General features: G+C 36.1%; 1 protein-coding gene across 1 annotated transcript in view; it reads left to right on the forward strand.

Annotated features, from left to right (window-relative positions):
* LOC115214420 (serine/threonine-protein phosphatase 6 regulatory ankyrin repeat subunit A-like) overlaps positions 1-12178 on the forward strand; it is a 200743-nt gene that overhangs the window by 147334 nt on the left and 41231 nt on the right. Inside the window, exons 16-19 of the mRNA XM_036504406.1 lie at positions 816-914; positions 3063-3263; positions 4000-4098; positions 9522-9623. Of these exons, the coding sequence (XP_036360299.1) occupies positions 816-914; positions 3063-3263; positions 4000-4098; positions 9522-9623 (501 nt within the window). The remainder of the gene's footprint in view (positions 1-815; positions 915-3062; positions 3264-3999; positions 4099-9521; positions 9624-12178) is intronic.

The following is a 12178-nucleotide window of genomic DNA, read 5'->3' on the forward strand; positions in this document are numbered from 1 at the left end:
TATACTGTGATTTTGAGGGAGTTTTGGCTGCTGTTTCTAACAGATCGAATGACCATTTGGAAGCGCCTTCATCGGCTCGATAATCCAAATTTTGTTTTGTTTTGCTGTTGTTGTTTAGCTCCATGCCAGTCCTGTTCAACAAACCAATGAACTAAAGCATTCTCCAGCAGTGGCCACCCCACCATTCTGTATATTAGGGACAACTTAATATCTGTTTTGTCTTTTTTTAAAGAAAGACAATAGAGATATGATTAAAGGGAGATTTGGTTGCTATTTCAAAGGCTCTAATAACCATGCTATAGACGTTCGGTGATTGGTCTTTAAAACAAAGTTCCAAATAATACTGAGATCAATATAATCGATAAGCCCTTCTCCCACCCCCAAAAATTCTGGCTTTGTGCCTTTGATATTTCCGTAATGAATGAAATAGCGGTAAATGAATCGTTTCTCCGTACCTTGTAAATGGAACAAGTGATAGAATTTTAACACCAAATTCGCGGCTCACAGCAGTGAAGCTTCCACCGTCATCTCTACCTTTTCCCGTAGAAAATACATTCGTCTGCGCCGTTTGTACTTGAAGCAGAATTATTATTACCTCCGCCTTAGCAAATGCGGAGATATTGTTTTCAGTCGTGTTTGTTTGTTTGTCCGTGGACAAGATATCTCAAGAACCGCTGGATGGATTCGGATGAAACTTTCGTCTTATACAGACTAGTTTTTTGGTATCTTTCGTCTTTCTGATCTTCCTCCCTTTTTCGTTTCAAAATTCTTCAATTGTTTTCTTTCTGTTTTCTTTTTTCCTCTTCTTCTTGCAGAATGGTTGGTCACCTCTGTTGGTTGCAAGTGAGAAAGGCCAATTGGAAATTGTCAAGATTCTCCTACAGAACAATGCACGTATAGATGTCTTTGATGAGGTAAGATTCTCTACAAAACTCTATTTCTTTATAAGTTTATTTACAGGTGGTGGAGTAGAGTGGGACGATAAAATAAGTCCAAACCAAATTCTGGAGTTTGTATATTCAATGAAATCAGCGCCTTGTTTTATGTTTAAAAGCAGTGTTATCTGACATCATGAGAATTTAGAAACTTCGATTGAACGTGAAATAATTTGTTTTTAAGGATTGAACTCGAAGTAGAAAAGCTATAAACAATAGCGTATAAATATTGGGTTTAAAAACCTGCTGGATAGAAAAATTCTATTAAAAAAATAATATAAAAAATAATCATTTCACGTACTCTCGAAGTTTCTAAATTCTTATGACGTCATCGTCAATAACATACAATTCTTGCTGGTAACTCTTTTACTTGTTTCAGTCATTTGACTGCAGCCATGCTGGAGCACCGCCTTTAGTCGAGCAAATCCACCCTGGAACTTATTCTTTGTAAGCCTAGTACTTATTCTATCGGTCTCTCTTGCCGAACCGCTAAGTTATGGGGACGTAAACACACCAGCATCGATTGCCAAGCGATGTTGGGGGGACAAGCACAGACACACAAATGCACACACACATATATATATATACATATATATGACGGGCTTCTTCTTACAGTTTCCGTCTACCAAATCTACTCACAAGGCTTCGGTCGCCCCGCGGCTATAGTAGAAGGCACTTGCCCAAGGTGCCATGCAGTGGGACTGAACCCGGAGCGATGTGGTTGGTAAGCAAGCTACTTACCACACAGCCATTCCTGCGCCTATTAAGAATAAAGTTTCTGAAATTTGTAGAGAAATTCGAAAGATTGCTTTGGTCCAATTGTAGAATATGTGTAATTTTTACAGAAGTGGATTCGAAACCTACGAGCACCCTTAGAATTTTTTTTATCTAAAATCTATTTTAGCCCAATATTTCCACACTATTATTCATAGCTTTTCTATTTCGAGTTCAAACGTTAAAAAACGAAGTATTTCAATATTACTTATTCACAAGTGAAAGACTGATCGAAATTTATGGTAGAATGTCAGAATATGTGTCACGCAGCATTCGTTAGATTTCCCATTTGGGGGAAGGGAGGCTTAAGCCTAAGTTCAAATCAAACTGAGTTAACTTTGCCTTTCAAATCCGGGATCGATAATAAAATAAGTATCAGTAACTCACCGCAGGCGATTAAATTCTCTATAGCTCTTCCTTATAAATATCTTGTCATGTACCAAATTTAATCAGCCCTCTAGGCAAAACACAATTTTCGATTGTTGTGAATCTTATTTTGACGAATGTGAATTCTATTTTGATAACTGCTAATGTTATTTTGGTAATTACAATTTCTGTTTTCCATGGTTGCCAATTCTATTTTAACAGTTACTGATTCTTTTTTTTTTTTTTTTATTTTGACGGTGGTCAGTAATATTGTGATGAGTGCCAATCGAGCATGACGGTAGTAAAATTACTTTAACTCTTACCAACTTTATACTTTGACAATTAGCATGTACTAATTTGACAATGGCAAATTCTATTTTGACAACTATCAGTTCTATTTTGACGGCCGATGATAACCTATTTTGTGCGGCTAAAAAACAATATTTTGATGATAACCTATCCTATTTTGGCGGTTGTCGATTTCATTTCGATGATTGCCTATCTACTTTACAAATAAGAATTCTACAAACTAACCTATTTTTAAGGTTACCAATCTTATTTCGTAGGTTGCAGATACTATTTTTGATAATTTCCAATCCTATATTAACGATTGTCAATTCTCTTTTGACGGCTTTCATTTCTATTTTCAATCCTACTTCGAAGATTGCCAATCCCATTCTGACGACTGTCAATTTACGACAGTCAATTCTACATTGGCGATTGCCAGTCCTAGTTTTGACAACTACCAGTCCTATTTTAACAGTTGTCAGTCCTTGACAATTGCCAATTCTATTCTAAGAGTTCTCGGTCCTATTTTGACGATTGCCTATCTTATTTTGGCTGTTACTAAACCTATTTTCGTAAAACTTATACAAGTCTAACTAAATACTTCCCAACGATTCGCTATTTTACAGATAAAAATAGTTCCACTTTATACTGCTTTATATTTATTAACTTGTTCCTGATTATTTTTTATTCTGTTTCCAGCATGGAAAAGCAGCATTGCATTTAGCTGCAGAGAATGGTCATGAAGAAGTTGCAGATTTATTGCTGGAATATAAAGCTTTTGTGAATGCGAAATCCAAAATCGGAGTGACGCCACTTCATTTAGCCGGACAAAATGGCTACTGCAACCTAGTAAAGTTACTCATTGAGAAACACAATGCATCGATTGATGCCCTTACGCTGGTCTGTATTAAAATCTCTTCCTTTATTGCGTTTCTTTTCATGTGAGTACGTGCGGGTGTAAAAGAATATGTGCCGGTAAGCGTATGTATATGAGAGTGCATGTATGTTTGTGAGGGAATAATATATGTATTTGGGGGGTTTATTTATGTGTGTTATATGTACGTGTATGCATGTGGTACAATGTGTGTATGTATATCTTATGAGCTTGGTTGTGTCAGTGAGTGTGTGTCTACTTCTGTATATGAAAGAATGAATGTGTATGCGGGTGTGTGGGTGTGTCAGCGAATGAACGTCTCTATGTATTCAAGTGGATGTTTTTTTATATTATTATGAAAAAGTGAGTGTATCCAAGTATTTGTATGTTTGTGCGTGTGAGTGAATATGTATGAATGGGTGAGTGAAGGCTTGTGTGTATGAACACGTGATCGTGTGTGCATACCCATTTGAAATTATGAATCATATTTATAATTTATTTACTGCTTTCTCATTTCTTCATATATATATATATATACATACATATATATATATATATATATATATATATATATATATATAATATATATATATATAATATAATATAATATATAATATTTATATATACAATATATAATATATTTATATATACAATATATGATATATTTATATATTTATATATATAATATATAATATTTACATATACAATATATATATATTTATATATTTATATATATAATAACATATATATATTTCAAAACAGAAACAAAAGACCGCCCTCCACATGGCTGCCCAAAATGGCCGTATTGACGTATGCAGTTGTTTGCTAAACATGAATGCAAATCCTAGCACCACTGATTCGGTATGTATTGTTTTCTCTCTTCATCCAATAGCTATATATGTGTCTGGAGAAAAAGATAGGGAGGGAGGGAGTGAGAGATAGATAGAGGGAGAGAGGGAGGTGTAAGAGGATGGAATCGCTAATAAGTTTGCTGGGCAATTACAAGGTTTCATGTTCTATCTCATCATGAGGAAATATTATTTTCTTCAACTTGGGATCGACTCATACATTGTGTGTAAGCTTACGTTGACAGAAACTCTATTGAAACTCGTCGGATAGATTGTTTCTGTTATAGAAAGGTAAATTCTTGTCACACAATGTGTCATTCTGATTTTCCGTGCGAATTATGTTTAGGGTATACGTGTCTGGTCTGTGGTATACTCAGCCGCTTACATGCTAATTAAATGAGCTGAAAATAATTGAATCCTCAATGTCGAAATAGACTTTGATTTTGCCGGTATCGATTCAGTGAGCACCAATCATATACTGAGGTCGATACATCGATTGTTTTCCCCTCCAAAATATGTGATCCTACGCATAAGTTAGAAATCATTATTTACCAACAAGCAGACAGACACAATCGTTAACAAATCGGAAAAAAATGCTTAGTGACATTTCTTCCGGTTCTTTGCGTTCTGGGCTCAGTTTGCCGGGTCAACATTGCCTGCTATTCTTTCGGGATCGATAAAAAATAGTATCAGTCAAGCGCTGGTGTCGGTGTAATCGATTTCCTCCTCCACTTAAAAAACTACTGGATTTGTACGAAAAATTGATACGGTTATTTGATTTCAATTAACCCATAAAGCACTGGGATTTGCACTTGAACTGCTGAGCACGTTTTATGAAAATGAGACTACCATGCACACATAAAAAGCAAAGAAATATCTTCTTAGTATATAATGATGGCAAGTTTTACATCTGAAAAGTCATTAATCCTCTTGCATTCTGAGGGGTATCGGAGCATTTGAGTGACATTAGACCCCAACAAACGCCCATAAATTAAATACGTCTATCTGGGCCACAATCGAGACCTGTCGACCTGTGTTAAGAGTGGTGAATGGCAGAATCGTTAGAATCGGACGAAATGCATTGTGGTATTTAGTTGTAGTTCTTTTCGTCTTGAGTTCAAATCCTGCCATGAACCATTTTATCCTTCATCTTTTCGAGATCTATAGAATAAGTATTAATCAAGTACTGGGATCAATATAGTCGATTGTTCATTTCTCTCTCTCTCTTTCTCTCTCTCTCTCTTTCTCTCTCTCTCTCTCTCTCTCTCTCTCTCTCTCACACACACACACACAATTTCCGGCTTTGTGAAAATATAAGAAAATATTGTTTAACCTCAGATCATTCCTGGTTAAGGAGATTTACCATCAAATATGTTCCAACCTTAACTACTCAACTTCATTTAAGACACTGTATCAAGGACAATATTATTTCAGGTGTCCTCTCTTTATATAAACGGAAGCTTGTAATTTGAGAAAGGTTTAGTTGTTTTTTCTAACAAAATCAAACGACTACATAAAGTTTCCTTCGATATCTTGAAATATTTTAAGTCTGAAGAAAGAAGACAAATACATAAATTTTTTGGATTCGAAGCCAGTCGATCTAAAGTTGAAATTGACTGTAATTATGGAGTTCCATTATCTTCATAGAATTAAACTTAATTCTATGTTCTTCAGCTTTTGGGAATACGAACAAGTCGATATGTTCCTTGCAATACGAGGGATGCTGAAAAGTTCCTGGATTTGGGTAAAAGAAAATATAGGAGGATCAATTAATTATGATTTTATTCAACATATTCCCCTCTCAGATTCACACACTTAATGTAGCGGTCCTTCAGTTTTTCTAAACCTTGTAAAAGAACTCGAAAGGTTGGACCTCTAATCAGGCCTCTCGCGATACTCTTAAAGTCTGGAATTTTTCAGTACCCTCTCGTATAGTTGTGTCGTATTTACAGAGAAGAATTCTCTCTTGTCCGATTAACACTATGCTATCAACTGCAGCAGTGGTTTTATTTTTTATAGGCCGTTGTCGGGTTTTGGTGATTGTCCTTATAAAACAATCGTCAAAACCCGAAAACGGCCCATAAAATGGATTTATAAAACTAATCAAATAAAATATAAACACTCACCAAAAGTGCAAAGTTCCTCGTGGAGCAAACTTCATTGTGTAATATTTATGTTGTCGCGAACTAATTTTGTATAATCAAACTTGAAAAGTTGATCGATCATCGATTGATTCTTAATGGTTTATAACTACGGCAAGTTTGCTAACAGATAATTTATCAAAAGCGTCATAGCATGATAAATCCCTCTTCCTTGAAACGCGAAGTCCTCTCGCCTGTATCATAAATAATTATCATTTCTTTGATGGAAGCTAATGTTTCGCTGGTGAATAATTGGCCTATTCGAACTTAGTATAGCTAACAAAATATGTCCGTTAATTTTAGTAAAAGAGTATTTGTAATTCGAAAGGAAACACGCGTCACTTCAAAGTGAGAATAAAGATTTCAACTTGAACGCGTTACTTCAAAGTGAGGATTGTGATTTCAACGTGAGCATGTTGCTTCAAAGTGAAAGTAGCTATTTCAATGTGAGCACGTTACTTCAAAGTGTAAATCGCTATTTCAACGTGAGTATATCACATAAAAGTGAGAATAGCGATTTCAACGATAGCACATTTGACTCTAAGAAAACTTAAATATACTTTGTTTAATTACTCATCAACGATGCATCTTCACATAGAAATGTAGTAAGGAATACGTCATCAGTCGGAGTGTAAGTTGCTATGATGCTATAAAAAAAAATAAACGAAAAAAAACACCATTTTTCAGTGACAGGAAATCAAATTATGTACGCAGTAATATAAAAAGTTATTTCCCTTGTTTAGCTTATACTTTTTTTATGGATAAAGACGCTAGTGTCCAAGATAGTTTGTTCTCTGCACATGGATTGTTATGATCATAGATCACATTCTATCTTTCTCTATCCATAAACATTAATTGAAAGACTGCAGACAGAACAGTTTTAAATATATATAAAAGGCAAGATAAGTGGTAAATGCATTTTATAGCATAATGATGAGAAGCATATCCATACACGTTAATGAATAACGATTCTTCAATTGCTTTGCGGATGATAAGTGAATAGATAAGATTGGATATGAATAAAATCACTTACGAAACGCTGTTATGATGTTATATTTTTTTATTACATCATTCTGAGTTAATTTCTCTTTAAAATTGCTATCTTCACTGATAAAATCACATTTTGAAGTCTTAATCTTCTTTGAAGTGACATGGTCTCGCTTTGACGTGACATGTGCTCACTTAGAATTTCAAATACTTTTGTATATTGCGTAACAGCCAAACTCTGTAACTTACATGCCAGTTTACAGTCGAACTGAATAACTGATATATCGCAGATAATCAAACACAATAATTAGCATATCACTTGATAGTAAAAATTATTAATTAGCATATTTTTAGATCTTCTTTTTTTTCTCAAGCACTCCGTCGGTTACGACGATGAGGGTTCCGGTTGATCCGAATCAACGGAACGGCCTGCTCGTGAAATTAACGTGTAAGTGGCTGAGCACACTACAAACACGTGTACCCTTAACGTAGTTCTCGGGGATATTCAGCGTGACACAGAGAGTGATAAGGCCGGCTCCTTGAAATACAGGTACAACAGAAACAGGAAGTAAGAGTGAGAGAAAGTTGTGGTGAAAGAGTACAGCAGGGATCACCACCATCCCCTGCCGGAGGATGTATTTTTAGATACTCACTTATTAACTGATATATCGCTTGACAGTAAAAAATATCACATTAGACAGTCAAATTTACTAGTTGGTATATCACTTTATAGCAGTGCTCCGCAATAGGTATGCCACGGCACACTAGTGAACCACGAGACGATGATAGATGTGCTACAATGTAACCTGAATATAATTTTTTCCCTATACTTTTAGTTATATTTTTAATTCAAGTGTGCCGCCGAATTTTGAAAAGAATATACGTGTGCCGCAAATGAAAAAGGTTGCGGAGCACCGCTTTATTGTCATACTTTGTAAATTGTATATCACCGACAAAAAATAGTAAATTCGCATATCGCTTGTTGGTCAAATTTAATAGTTAGTATTTATTTTAATATGATCTTGTCCCAAACAAGCCTCGAGGTCATTATAGCATAAGGGATAACAAAAATGGGGCTTATTGACAGGAAGTTTAGGGGACTAAATATAACAGAACTAAAAGAACAAGCTGATGGCTGTTCGAGGAATTAAACTATTAGAATAAAAGAGATTATGACGAACAAAAAGCTCACCAGAGAATCTATGCAAATGGCAAGAGAAGCGGGTGACACGTTTAAAGGTATTGACAGAAAGGAAGGCGGCGAGCTGGCAGAAACGTTAGCACGCCGGGCGAAATGCGTAGCCGTATTTCGTCTGCCGTTACGTTCTGAGTTCAAATTCCGCCGAGGTCGACTTTGCCTTTCATCCTTTCGGGGTCGGTTAAATAAGTACCAGTTACTCACTGGGGTCGATATAATCGACTTAATCCGTTTGTCTGTCCTTGTTTGTCCTCTCTGTGTGTAGCCCCTTGTGGGTAGTAAAGAAATAGGTATTTCGTCTGCCGTTACGTTCTGAGTTCAAATTCCGCCGAGGTCGACTTTGCCTTTCATCCTTTCGGGGTCGGTTAAATAAGTACCAGTTACGCACTGGGGTCGATATAATCGACTTAATTCGTTTGTCTGTCCTTGTTTGTCCTCTCTGTGTGTAGCCCCTTGTGGGTAGTAAAGAAATAGGTATTTCGTCTGCCGTTACGTTCTGAGTTCAAATTCCGCCGAGGTCGACTTTGCCTTTCACCCTTTCGGGGTCGATTAAATAAGTACCAGTTACGCACTGGGGTCGATATAATCGACTTAATCCGTTTGTCTGTCCTTGTTTGTCTCCTCTGTGTTTAGCCCCTTGTGGGTAGTAAAGAAATAGGTATTGACAGAAAGGACTAAACTACGAAGTTCATCAAAACAATGGCCATGAAAATACTTATAGAAAAAACACAACGCTTATACTACTCGACATTAAAACTTACTGAAACAGTTAAAGTTACTAACTGGGGTATCACTTAACGGGTAAAAATATTAACTGGTTTGTCAAGTAACAGTCAAATATAACAGTTAAATTATAACCTTCAAACTTCACGCATGCAATATCACTTAAAAATCAGAGCTGGCCTGTTGATATCAAAAATTGATATATTCGATGTCATACAATAAAATCTTTTCTCTTTAGTTGGTTAGTCCATCAAGTTTAGTGACAGTTGATTTCATTAATCTTTTTTTTTGTTTTTGTTTTTTCTTTGTCTATTGACATCAGAAATATACTAAATTGTCTTAAATATCTTGAATAGAAACAACTTATATGTATTTGTTTTTCTGCAGCTTGGTCAAACACCTCTTCACTTGGCTGCCAAAAATGACCACTCTGAAGTCGTCAAGTTATTTCTCAAACACAAACAAGAACTGGTGTCCATGAACAGCATGGTAAGGTTTAACATTTGCTTGTCCTTCATGTCAAATTTATTTCGTTAGCAAATTAAAAGTAACCGACACGACCGTATCCAAAAGAAAGCAAACATCTTAGCAACTATTTAATCACGAACACACTACAACCATTAGATCACAGGCGCACTTTCCTCTCTCTCTCTCTCTCTCTCTCTCCTCTCTCTCTCTTTCTCTTTAGCTCTCTCCTCTTTCTCTCTCCTCATCTCTGTCTATCTATCTATTTCCTCATTTCTATCTATCTATTTCCAACCACTACTACAATGGTTTTTACTCTAATTTCGTTATTGGCATACTTCTTCCACATATACTACTCAACTTTCCTTCTTCCTTCCCTTTACTGTGTTTCGTATACCAGGCCCTGCACTATATGTTTTACCTAATCTTTCTTTCCCGGAAGTATATCCCTCTGGAAACTCTCCACCACCACCAACACAGCCTCAATATTTCCTACAAACGCCAGTCTACAGATGTTCAAGTTTAGCTTCAACTACATCAATCGGGAAGACCGCGCAAATAACATACATGTTAACCCTAATTCTCTGATTGTCTTATAAACGAAAATACCAAACAAACATGTACAATATGTAAAACTAAATTAGCAAGTTTGCTGTGTGATTATTGTAAACTAGCTACAAATATTTGATATGAATTATCACTATTTTCTCAAGACTACTGTTTCGCAAATACTACAGAGCTACTAAGATTTTGTCTAAGTAGTGTATGTTGTAACAAACCAGACATTTTGTTTTTAAAATGTCAGACGTAGCTATGGTGAAATCTGTTTGTGTAAAAAAGAATTTTTTTGTTGTGTAACAACATGGATATTTTGTTGTGTAAAGACAGAAGTGTTTTGTTATGTAAATACAAGAAGCTATTGTTGTGCAAATATAGGGATATTTTGTTGAGTAAATACAGGAAATTCTGTTGCATAAATTCTATTGTACAAATTCTGTATAGGCTTGTTGAATGAAATTTTGTAGGCAGAAATTAAGTGGAAGACTGCAAGAAGATCTTCTCTACTCTTGGGTAGTAAATTTAATCCGTCGCTAGCTTTATGTCCATCACCTGATCTTTCAGTGACATTAGCAAAGTATATTCCGTTCTGTTTATCGGTGGCCCACAATTCTCGGAAGCCATAAAGAGGCCTACATGTAGCGCTCTTCACACTCTGACTAAGACATTAAAAAGATTAGTGTCAACAATTTTATGTCACTTATTCATGATCTTGCGACTAACTAAAACAATGATATGATGAAATGAATGTGGTTGAAAGCCTGTTCATATAAAGCATCCACTTGTTTTAGCACTTTTGCCATATTCTGTGCTGACATGTTCTCTTTTTGGTTCTCTTTGCAACTTACTAATAAATACTCGGTAATTTTTATCCTGGTAGTTTTATTAAAAACAAGAAATAGGTGGCAGCTGGCAGAATCGTTAGCACGTTTTACAGAATTGTTAGTGGCTTGTTTTCCCGAGTTCAAATACCACCGAGGCCAATTTTATATTTCGTCCTTTCGGAGTCAATAAAATAAAGTACCAGTTAGGTATTGGGTCGATGTAATTGACTAAACTCCTCCCTCTAAAATTACTATCTTCGTACGAAAACTTGAAACCATTATAACAAGAAACCTATATTTCTAACACAGAGAGAGTGTGTATGTGTGTGTGTTTGCGCGCGCGCGCGCAGGGGCACAGTAGCTGAATGGTTGAGAAGTTCGATTCGCGACCACAAGGTCCTGGGTGCAATCTGCTGCGTGTCATCTTGAGTAAATGTCCTTTTCTATAATCTTGGGTCGATCCCATATATATTGCGAGTGAAGTTAGGTATACAAAAACTATACAGAAGATCGTCGGATGGATTGTACCAGTAATTTACCCGGTGGCACGCCGATTCTGCTTGCATATTACGTTAACGTTACACATGCCTGTAGAATGCTCAAACACACGTTAATTAAAGAGCAGGTAATTAAGTTGATCAAACAACTGAATTCTTATCATAGAAATCGACAGAGACTTCATATATATATATATACCTACACCATCATTCACACACCTACACATGCACACACGCACACGTCACTGTCACCAGCCCCCTTCCACACGCACATACACGGTCTCACATACACACGGACGCGCACCTTCGTTTTGGGATCACTATTACTTTATTATCTCCCCTACTTTATTATCTTCCATTCTTCCTAGCTCTCCTGTGTGACCCCTCTGTCCGGCATTCGCCATGATAGATCGCTAGCCACTAAACCTTTTTCTATTTTCTCCCCGAAGAGCGTAGGCTCGAAACGTAAAAGACTTTCTCACTTCCAGTGTTAAACTAATACATCTGTTTGTTGTTTACACACCTGTCTTCGTCTTTTGTTGGTTTTTTTTTTTTTGTAAATTCTCACCATATGTATATAAATGTAACCACATGTGGATCGTTGGCAATTCTTTTCCTCCGTCTTCCTTTTCTCTTGGACTTTCCTCTGCCTCCTCTTTCTGAAGAAGAGTTTTACTCGAAACGTAAAACTACCTTTCTT

Source organism: Octopus sinensis, linkage group LG7 (genome assembly GCF_006345805.1).
Source record: "Octopus sinensis linkage group LG7, ASM634580v1, whole genome shotgun sequence".
Lineage (NCBI taxonomy): Eukaryota > Metazoa > Mollusca > Cephalopoda > Octopoda > Octopodidae > Octopus > Octopus sinensis.